At 38.2% G+C, this 12,239-nt stretch overlaps 1 protein-coding gene across 1 annotated transcript in view; it reads right to left on the minus strand.

Moving 5' to 3' along the window:
- The window catches only part of KIF26B (kinesin family member 26B), a 328,166-nt gene that overhangs the window by 27,684 nt on the left and 288,243 nt on the right, over window positions 1-12,239 (minus strand). Inside the window, exon 10 of the mRNA XM_075203552.1 lies at window positions 11,031-11,190. Within this exon, the coding sequence (XP_075059653.1) occupies window positions 11,031-11,190 (160 nt within the window). The remainder of the gene's footprint in view (window positions 1-11,030; window positions 11,191-12,239) is intronic.

Genomic DNA, 12,239 nt, shown 5'->3' on the forward strand with positions numbered 1-12,239 from the left:
CTATCTTAATCCTCTCAATCTCATGCAAAGGGAATGTAAGACACAGCCAGATCAACAACAGTCAAAAACACAAATAATTTAAATAATGAATTGCCAACATGATATAGGCAGTTTGTAGTTAGAAAATATGAATTCATTGCAATTGGTCTACTTTTATGAAACACTATATATACTAAGTGATAAACTGATGATTGAATTTTAAAGAACTGTAAAAAAAAAAGAGAAAAAGATGAAAACATGTATAAATGTTATGAACTGCAAACGTTTTCAGGCTAAAACATTTATTAAAGGCCGGCTTCTCATATTGTCTCAGATCTTAAATATTGCAAGAAAGCAGATATGTAATTAAAGAGATTAACTTTATTTGATGGTTTTAAGCTGAAGACTGATTGACAGAGCATATGGGATAAACCCACATTCTTCACATAGGTAGCAATTAGGAGGTAGAACAGTGTAAATTCAGGAAACTGACCTACAGTGCTTAGTATCTTAATCATTTTTCAAAGTTCTATGAGATATTATATATTTTCTGAAATACCGTTATGGCTTAAAGAAAAATTGTACTATATTCTCTGACTAACATAAATGTGTCATTAAAGATATAATAATTAAGTACAGTTACCATTTTCTATCCTGTAGAGTATTTTTTGGAAATAATTTATAATTGGCAAATATATAAAATTGACATGGAAGAAGTTCATTACAGGTAATATCACATGCATTTGGTATTCTTGACGTTGGAGCATACAAAGTAAAGATGACCAATTATTTCACTGATTATTCAGTGATGCTAAAAGGTACACACTTTATGGGGGTAATTACACTTGCATGCAAGTGCCTTTGTACATCATAATTTTGTATGTCAAGTAAAATTAGTCACACTGTACATGCGCACAACTTTTGTTGGCCAATGCACAAACATTTTAAACTGCATAGATAAACAGATATACAGGGTGCGTCCAAAAAGGATATATGTTTTATTAATAAAAAATATATCCTTTTTGGACGCACCCTGTATATCTGTTTATCTATTCTATGTTTGGAGATTGGCAATCTCAAACAGGAGATGCAACAAGAGGTTAAGCCATATCTTTTTTAGGAGTATATACATGGTTGTAGCAGCATAAGCCTTATTGTTTTTTAGTATTTTAAACTGCATGTATCTAACACTTGCTCGTTGACAGGTGGATTAGGGGCATTCACATGAAGTGCATAAGAGTAAGGGTCTGCATACCCTTCATAGTCCTCATCATCATCAACATATGAATTCCAGGTGTTTGAGTGAACAAACAGCAGAAGATTCATCTTAGGAAATAACATTGGGATCATACGAGGTAGACAGACATGAGACATAGGGTGGAGAGCACCCTGCCAGTGAGAGCTTACATTGAAGAGGGAGGGGATAAGCCCTCCCTTGAGATGCACCTTATATTTGGGTACACATATATTTGAAATACATACTACCTAGCGCAAATTCAGCACCTGAACAAGATGGGTGCAATTTCCAAGTTGATGATGATGATTGACACATAAACATTGACACAGACACACCTGTACACTAAATTCAAGGTGGCAAGTATATTTGGATTTGTGTACATCCAGTGGTGGAAGTGGGGGAGGTATACAGTGGTATGCCATACCGCTACTTCTCCTACCGGCTTCATTGTAAAACCATTTCATTCCTTTCACTTACATTCTAATTGCATATTTCATAATGTCACTTCCATATTTCCATACCACCTACCACTGTGTACATCAAAATAGAGCTGTGAAAACATCATTGTGTACTATTTGTATATACGGAAATGGACAACTTTATGTTCTGCTCTAAATCATCCCCTCTGCCTTGGCTGTCCTTCTGCAGTGCACATACACCGTGATTCTCCTACATTGCTGCAACTAATACTAACCACTTCCTATTCTAATTTTACTAAATCCAAATATCTACTACATCACTTACATACACAGTGGCCTAGTGGTTAGCACTTCTGACTCACAGCACTGAGTCATTAGTTCAATTCCCGACCATGGCCTTATCTGTGTGGAGTTTTTATGTTCTCCCTGTGTTTGCGTGGGTTTCCTCCGGGTGCTCCGGTTTCCTCCCACACTCCTAAAACATACTGGTAGGTTAATTGGCTGCTATCTTAATTGACCCTATTCTGTCTGTGTGTCTGTGTGTTAGGGAATTTAGACTGTAAGCTCCAACGGGGCAGGGACTGATGTGAATGAGCTCTCTGTACAGCGCTGCGGAATTAGTGGCGCTAATAAATAACTGATGATGATGATAAATATACTAAGCTGTGTCTGGCAGCATCATTTTGTTGTAATCAATTATTAAGCAAAATTGTGTTTATAGTGTGGTAGGAAATATTTTTTATTCTAAGAACTGACAGATGTTAGACAGTGAATAAAATGTAGAAATACTAATAGGGCTTTTTATCAAATCTAAATTATGTTTTAGTCAGTGGTTTATTTTAGTACAACTACTTATGAAAGTGAAGCAGGATCAGAATGACACCCATGACACCATAGAAATATGAAAAAAATCAAGTTTCAAAATATGAACTCTCCTAACTGTATATGGCAAATTCAGAACATAAAGGACCTGATTCACATTTGGACATAACCTGCACGCAGCGTATATTTAATAAATGAGCAAAGCTCCGACCACATTCAAATCCAAGCGGATTTCCAGAAACGTTTCAATTTGAACCTGGGTGTAATTATACTCTGCCTAAATGTTACTTGCCTTATGTTCACAGACAGAACACAGTGCATGCAGGATATGCACTTGCATAATATATGTGCAATATAAAAGACCTGTCAGAACTAGAGATGCTCACTGACCCCCGTGAACTGGTTTTGGTTTTAGTTTTGGATATGGATTAGGTTTTGGTTTTGGCAAAACCGCCCTCGTGTGTTTTGGTTTTGGATTTTTTAGAAAAAATCCTAAATATGCTATAATCACATAATTTTGCTTTTCTTTTGTTCCAACATTATTATTAACCTCAATAACACTAATTTCAAGTCATTTGCAGTCAATTTTGACCACCTCACAGGTCACAATATTAATTTCATATACTTTCAAACAAAGACTGCAACGACCTGGTTGGATGCTAAGCGACAGAGCAATGACACAAACACACTGCAGTTCCTAGCACATCTAGGAAACATTGGCACACAGCAGTGGCAGAAAAGATAAATGGGGGTCCGTCCTCCCTCTCACCCCTCGCTATGTTGGATCTTAAAAAGGAATTCAAAACTTGCGAGATCCTAGGGCGACTGAAATTTTGACATATGAACTATGGAGGTACAATACATTGTCCAGTCTAACCCTTACCCTCTATTGCAACTCTGTTAAAGAGTACGGTATTACCTCCCCACTCCATTACAGGCAGACTGAAGCTCCTCCCACATATTTAGGATAATGTCCTGATGGCATCTCATACAGGTCAAGAAGAAACGATTTGGAAGGCATTCCTGTTACTGTGACCTCACTAGTCCTGCCCCCGTGTACAAATCAACCAATTCACACAGTGCATTTCTGCACAGCAGGTCTGGTTTGTGGTCAGTCACTGTCTGCTTCATTAGAGAAGCACCTCCCTCCTGACATGGAGGTAAAGAGAACATGATGGATATATTTACTTAAGTATAAACACTCCAGTTATTTCAGGTATATTATTCAAATTAGTAAAACACAGCATTTGCTATAAATTAATGTCAAATAGTCACTATTTAATATTGTTTTAATTTAGAGATGGACGGCCTTGGTTTCCTTGAAACCGAACCTGCCCGAACTTCGGGAATCCGAGTACCAAGCCGAGTCAGCTCGGTACTCTCGCGCCTATTCGGATTCCAAAATGAGGCAAAACGTCATCGTGACGTCGTCGGGTCTCGAATCTCGCGAGTTTTAGAATTAATAAATATCAGCCACCACGGCAATCTAGCGGCATCTGAGAGAGGGACAGAGAAGGGTTAGGTCGCAGGAATAGAGCAGTATAGATAAGTATAGAGGAGGCATTTTTCCGAATTTACACTACAAAGTGTTTGGGGTGTTATATCCCCCCTTCTAAAAAAAGCTGTATTTGCAGATTGCTAAAATTGTAATATAGCAGCACAGCATATTTCTGAATTTGCACTACAAAGTGTTTGGGATGTCATATTCCCCCCTTCTAAAAAAACTGTATTTGCTGAGTGCTGAAAGAGTAATATAGCAGCAAAGTATATATCTGAATTTTCACTACAAAGTGTTTGGGGTGTCATATCCCCCCGTCTAAAAAAAACTGTATCTGCTGAGTGCTGAAATTGTAAGATAGCACTGTATATTTCTGAATTTGCAATACAAAGTGTTTGGGGTGTCATATTGCCTGCCCCCTTCTAAAAAAAACCCCAAAGAGAAATGGTGCTTTGGTCATTTTGATTAATAGCATCCTTAAAGCAGTTCATTGGGGCTGATTCTAAGCTCACTGATGAACTGGCTTTTTACTTTGGATTTCAATAGCTCTTTTTAGTGCGCTGTCTGGCACCCTGGATTGGTGTGAGTCTGATAAAAGCACACATCCCGGGGTGATCAGCGCTCATTGACATTTATTAGCTGTAGAATTACCTCACTTATCCAAGAAACAGGTGGCGCACTCGTTGCCATATATTACATGTAGAATTACCTCACTTATCCAAGAAACACGTGAAGCGCTCGTTGCAATGTTTCCTAGATGTGGTAGGAACTGCTGTGTGTTTGAGTCATTGCTCTGTCGCTTACCATCCAGCCAGATCACTGCAGTATTTGGCTGAAAGTGTATGAAAAGCATATTGTGACCTGTGAGATTATCAAAATTGAATGGAAATGACTGGAAATTTGTGTTAGTGAGGTTAATAATAAAGTAGGTACAAAATAATACCTAAATTATTTTATTTTAGTCCAAAAAATAGAATTTTGTAAAAAATACCAAAACAAAACCCAACAAAACCAAAAGCAAAACACGCAAAGGCGGTTTTGGCAAAACCAAAACACGAAGGTAATCCAGATCCAAAACCAAAACACGGCGGTCAGTGAGCATCTCTATTTTAATTTCTCCTTTAACTGTATTTTCTGGTCAGGCACTGAACTGAACACGGAATAATGTCATCTGGTTGTGTGGGATGTCCTCTGTTTATTTTAAATACAACCGAGACACAGTTAGTGAAACTTCAAATTCTGTGAAACGGATATTGTTAAATATGTGAAAGATTTAAAAAGTAAGAAATGGTTAAATCTATTACTGATGAAAAGTCTGTGACCATGCTGAAGGTAATGGCAATTTAGAAAAAAACTGTAAAGGTGTATTTGATTTTTCAAAGGAAGATATTGGATTTTTTTTTTCCATTCAATTATTTCAGCAAAACGGTTTTTGTTTGTTGAGCAAATGAACAACCATGCCATGAATACTGATTATATATTAGCTTGTTATTTCTTAAATTAAATACCCACTAATCTATATTCACTGGGTGGGGATGCATGTCTTTGTGTAATTGGGCATAAGCCATGTGAATAAGAGGTGAGAGTTTATCACTGGTTAGTGTGGCTGAAGGTCTGCTAATGTGTAAGATATCACTTTAATGAACTGAGTGCAAACTCATTTGTATGCAAAATCTCTGCTAATGCCCTAATGAGCTTTAATTAAGTCATATTTGAGAAATAAGAGGGAAGATGGACTAAGGATTTTACAGATATTTAAATTTTCTATATTATCATAAAAAAACACGTTAACTATTTACTTGCCAAACAAAAAGCAGTCCTTATTACAGTGATTCAATCATCCATGAATTTAAAGGAGTGGAATGCTGTCAGCTGAATGTGCATAGAAAAAATGCTTCCGTTATTTAGGTCTTCCAGAATTTTGTAATGAAAAACTGAGACACCCATTTGACCTTTAGTTGGTTTAAGCCGTAAATACACTCCATAAATAAGTTTGAGTGTCAAATAAAGTAAAACATTTATAGGAACCAAGTTACCCTGTTACTTTTGTTTGATCATGAGTCTGATTGATGAGAAAATAAGCATTGGCAGTTAAAGATTTATAGTTGAAAAATGGGGCCCTAACCCATAGTTGAAAAACGGGGATCCTTCCCGTACAGAACACTAAGGTATCTCAAGTATCTTCAATTCCAGTGGTGAATTTATGTTAATAAAGTTGGAGGCTTGCTTCCAAATAATTATGCAGAAATTATATTATATAATATTTTTAGGTGTCTTTAGGCATTTTTGTCAGTTGCCACTGGGTTGTGATCTTGAAACGACCTCTGTTCCTGAAACATTTTTCACACAGTTTATACTTGTAAAAAACACTGGTATTTTTTATTTAAAATCTATTTTAGCTTTTTTTTTTTTTCAGGAATTTAACATCAACCTTTTTAGTATCAAGACAAAAATTAGGGGGCATATTTATCAAAGGGCAAAAAACTTTGCCCTATACATCAAGCGGTCTGTCCCGGCAATGGCATTGCTAGCACCACTGGTAGCCCCCATTGGCAATAAGATTCACCAGGTCTCGCAAGAGATAAGCTAGAAGCCTATTTAAGAAGCCTATATAGGAAGCATTGCGGCAGTACAGGCACTGATGCACTTATATTATATATATATAATATATATATATATATATATATATATATATATTATATTTACCTAACAAAGTGGTGTGGCACATGCCCAGATCCCCTGAGACTAAAGCTCCTGACATGACCCTAGGACTAATTATTATACTTATGACCTATACAGCATAAAGAAGGATAAATGCCCCCCACATTCATTCTCTTGCCAAAGCCTGTCGCTTCCAACTATGCAACATCGCCCGCATCCGTCCCTTTCTCTCTCAGGAGGCCACCAAAACCATCATACACGCACTCATCATCTCCCGCCTGGATTACTGCAACCTCCTCCTCACCGGCCTCCCCCACTCCCGTCTCTCCCCCCTCTGCTCTATACTCAATGCGGCCGCAAGACTCATCTACCTCTCACGCCGCTCCTCCTCTGCCTCCCCTCTCTGCCTTGCCCTACACTGACTCCCCTTCCCCTACAGAATTCTTTTTAAACTCCTCACCACCACTTACAAGGCTCTCTCCCACTCTACTGCCCCTTATATCTCTAACCTCCTCTCCATTCACACTCCCACCCGCTCCCTGCGCTCGGCCAATGACCGCCGCCTCTCCTCCTCTCTGATCACCTCTTCCCATTCCAGAATCCAGGACTTTTCCCGTGCAGCCCCCCTTCACTGGAATGACCTCCCTCGCTCCATCCGCCTCTCTCCTACTCTGTGCTCCTTCAAACGTGCACTCAAAACTCACCTCTTTCTCAAAGCCTACCAACCATCCACTTATCCCCCATCTCCTCCGCTCATTCTCCCCTCTCTCCCATTCTCTCAACTGGCTCCTCTTGTGCCTGGTCTGTTTAACCCTCCCTTAGGATGTAAGCTTGCTTGAGCAGGGCCCTCTTCCCTCCTGTCTCCTTACCCGTTCTTCTGCTCCGTGTCTATTGCATCTGCCTGCCTGGAGTTTCTGAAGTATTGGTACTTTTGTTTATTGTTCTGTACTGTTATACCCTGTATAGTCTACTGTTTGTACTATGTGCGGAGCTGTGGAAACCTTGTGGTGCCTAACAAATAAATGATAATAATAATAGGAACATTTACAGCGACCATTGCTAAAAGGAGAAACAAATCATCCCCAAATCTCTTAAGACTGGTATTGTATATCCATAGATGTAAACGAGTACAAATTTTGTTCACCCAGCTCTCTGTGGATCATGTCATGTGAATGATTACTTGAACTTTAATGAGTTCTTAAACACACTTGAAATGAAATACACGGTGCTGCAGGACTCAGCGCAATGAAAGAATTAAACACTACATACTAAGGTTGTATGGAACCGACTTTAATCAGAGCGCTGTGAGTGCATACAAATGAATTCAAACTCTCCTGCAGCCTCTCACAGTATGACACTGATGAAGAAAAATGAGGACTTTCATATTCTCTCTGTGTGTATTTTTTTTTTTAATTTTTAAGAAGCCGCTCTGGCTACATTCAGAGAGCTGTCATAGGAGACAAATGAAGCTGTTTGTTTTTATTCCTTCTCTAACAAGATAAAAGGCTGTGTACGTTTAAAAAAAAAAAAGAAAAAAAAAAAGACACCTCTAAACAAAATAGGATTTTGTACAAATCATGATATTAGCTGAGGCAACATAAAGCCATACAGCTATAGATTGTGCAGGAGTGCATTGAAAACACATCCAGGGAACATCAACAGAAATGTCAAGGTGTTAGAAAACAAAAGGGTGTCTATTATATTGTGTATAGCTGTATTAAGCAGTACAAAATGCACTGTCAGGAAAATAATTTCCTTGTAATTTTACATAGTGTCTAAAATGTACTACTCCTTTGTTGTTTAGCATTGGATTGCTAAATTATCCACTTAAAATTGGACACCTATAAAAATTGTGCGCTGCATATCTGGTTAGTGTTTCATTAAGATGCATGAACAGGGGACTGTCACTGCATATAAAATGTGTGTGGTTGTGTTTCTGTACGCTGGGCCTCACTCGCCCATACAAGCATTAACAAGTAACAACAGACTATCTATCCCATGAAACTTCAGGAGAAATTAACTAGGGATGTGCACCGGCCACTTTTGGTGTTTTGGGTTTTGGGTTCTGATTAGCTTGATTTTTGGGGTTCTGATATGTTTTGCCAAAACACCCGACGAAAGGTTTTGGTTCTGATTTAGGGTTTTGGGTTCTGATTTATTTTTAAAAAAGCATAAAAAGTGCTAAAACCAATTTTTTTGTTTGTTTTTCACTCCTACGCTATTATTAACCTCAATAACATTCAATAACAATCATTTCCACTAATTTCCAGTCTATTCTGAACACCTCACAATATTGATTTTAGGCCAAAAGGTTGCACCGAGGTAGCTGGATGTCTAAGCTAAGCGACACAAGTGGGCGGCACAAACACGTGGGCCATCTAGTAGTGGCACTGCAGTGCACTGCAGGCTTGAATGGCCTTTTGCTGCTCCTCCATCCTCTGCAGCATATAGAGGGTGGAGTTCTAGCGCGTCACTACCTCTTGTTTTCGTTGATGACAGGGCATTTTCATTCTTTTTTTATTTGGCAGTAACATTGAACGTAGTTTTATATCTGATACTAATATTTCTGGACTGCAAGAAGAGTGAACGTATTTTAATTGACCAGTACTAATATTTCTGGACTGCAACAACAGTCAACGTAGGTAAATGTAGCAGTACTAATATTTCTGGACTGCAACAACAGTGAACGTATTTTAATTTAGCAGTAATAATATTTCTGGACTGCAAGAAGAGTGAATGTATTTTAATTGACCAGTACTAATATTTCTGGACTGCAACAACAGTGAACTTAGGTATTGCAGTACTAATATTTCTGGACTGCAACAATATATTGCTCTACAATTTTTTTTATACTTTTTAAATAATTTTTTTATATTTTTTTGTAATTATTTTTGTATAATTTTTTTTTAATTTTTTGTAATTTTTTTTATGATTTTTTTAATATTTTTAAAATAAGTATGGACTTAGCAGAACAAAGCACAGGACAAAAGCACCACTGGACTCAGCAGGACAGAGTAATGGCCAAAGCACCACTGGACTCAGCAGGACAGAGCACAGGACAAAAGCACCACTCAACAGGACAGAGCAGAGGAGAAACTAACTAACTCACTAACCACTGGACACAGGAGCACCACTACACTATCTACAACCTTCCTCTTCCCTGATCTCAGCCCGAATGAAGATGGCGGCCGCAAGCGGGGAATTTATGCAATCCGAGTCTCGCGAGATCCGACGCGAGACGTGGACGTCAGAGCCTTGTTTTCATTTTTTTGCCCGCCGGAAATATCCGAACAGTACTCGGATCCCGTTGGATCCGCACTGTTCGGGTGGGCTCGGATTAGCGGAATCTGAGCCCGCTCATCCCTAAAATTAACCATAGCCAAGATTATGTATAGCGGTTGCTTATCATGCAGCAACGACAGTCAGTTCATTCTGCTTTCAGGTGTGGTTTGAAATCCATGCCAAACAAATATTGTGACTTCATCGTGGAACACGGAAGGCCAAACTCCACCGGGAAACATGCTAAATTCTGCAGAGGGAGGTGAGTATTCCATGGAATAATGCGGAAAATGTCGTCATCCGTACTGCATATACCATTTACACGCATATTGAACAGCATTCTTCTGCTTGCTAAATGACTATTACTATACTAAATTCAGAATCCTTCTACTAAGCTGTATAGAAATCAATTTAAAAGCTGCCCTGGAACAACTATTGCAACTCTACAGTTTATCCATAATACATAGGAGTATATTTACTAAACTGTGGGTTTGAAAAAGTGGAGATGTTGCCTATAGCAACCAATCAGATTCTATTTAGATTCTGTTTATTTAGTGCATTCTACAAAATGACAGCTAGAATCCGATTGGTTGCTACAGGCAACATCTCCACTTTTTTAAACCCGCAGTTTAGTAAATCTAGCCCATAGTGTGTTATATTGCTACAAAAAAAAAGCTGATTAAAAAAATGGTCCACAAGGTCCGTATGGCATACTTATTATGAAGCATGTTTTTCTAATGTAATCCATAAGGTGAATATTGACTTTCCCGTAGATCCAATAAAATATTAATGCATTTTGCCTGAGCATATGTCACAGATTAAGTTGTAGGCATACGATTCTCCAGGGACAAAGTAAAGTTTAGAGAGATAATTAGTGAGACCACCTTGGAAATATTTCTGACACAAGGTTTTATATTTATGAAAGCTGTTGCACAGGTTTATTAAAGGGGCTGTAAACCACAGTATCCAATAAGACATTTTTTAAACTGTACTAGAACATTACGGAATCTGATTGGTTGCTGTGGGTTACAGTACCTTTCATGTGCCATTATCTCTGCAACAGTTTTAATAAATGTCCCCCTACATGAATAAAATGACAGTTTGTTAATACCACAAGTCATTGTAAGTAGCTTACTTGTACGGGATGTGCTTGCTGCCATTGACCAGAGCAAGAATGACATTGCCGAGAGCTGACAGGGAGAGACACAATCCTGTGCTTCCATCTCTATTTTTACTCTGCACCTTTACGCAGCTCCCTAAATCAATAAGATGCAGTCGACTGCGACCTCCCGACACTGCCAAGAGAAAGGAAATCCGGTTAACCTTCAACAGCTGAAGAATTACAGCTCATTTTTATATGAATTAATACAGAATGTTATCGTTCTTCAAGATAATTACATATTTAGCATTCACAGCGCCAATGGTCATGTGCTAAATGCTTATGACTCTAACATAAAGCTTAGCGCCTTACCCATCCAACAAATAATAGCGATGAAATGTGCTTAGCAAATTCAATACTACTGTACAAACAAAATAAATAAAAAATAAAAAAATGTTGAATGGTTCCTGCTTAGTTAAATAATGGTACATTACAGGGAGATGCCTTGCTGTAAAGTTCTAATGGCAACTTCTTCTTAATGAATTTAAAAATAAGATGTGTGAGTAGTTTACACAAGAATTTGGCTTTATGAACTCCTGGTTACATTTGGATCAGACCGTTTCAGGCGGCTGTGGTGAGTGTATTGTTAAAACCTGAATATTAATCAATTTGTTTAAATGAAACAGTTATTTTTAACCTAAAGCCCGGTCACATTCTCCACCCGTATTCATTCTCGCACACACAAAAGAGAGATGGAGACAATCTAAAGAGTGACAAGAGGATCCAGTACAAAACTGAGGTGTAAGTACCTCCTGTCCTCAACTAGGATGCCATCAGACCTGATACTTATCCCAACTTTGGCTTTTTTCGAGGTAACTTGCATTTGAATAGATTTGGGAACTTCTGATATGTGCAGATATCTACTTTGGATGTGAAAACATAAGGTGGAATGGACTAAGAGACCATTTTGAACTTTTCCAAAGACTGTGAACTGTGGCATTAACCATGGAACACATTGCTGGAAATTGCATATTTAGGCTGGGTACACATACACACTACAGAAAATTTCTCCTGATGCAATATCCGTAATGATTTTATCAACAACTGGAAAAAAAAGAGTCCCGATCAGCATCCTGATTCATGTGTACACATTATAAAGTTTTTACATGATTTACCTTCAGACCTGTACTCTTCATCTGTCATAACAATCAGCTGAAAAGAATGTGACTCCATAAAGATCTATGG

The sequence above is a fragment of the Mixophyes fleayi genome, chromosome 3 (genome assembly GCF_038048845.1).
Source record: "Mixophyes fleayi isolate aMixFle1 chromosome 3, aMixFle1.hap1, whole genome shotgun sequence".
NCBI classification, from domain to species: Eukaryota; Metazoa; Chordata; class Amphibia; order Anura; family Limnodynastidae; genus Mixophyes; species Mixophyes fleayi.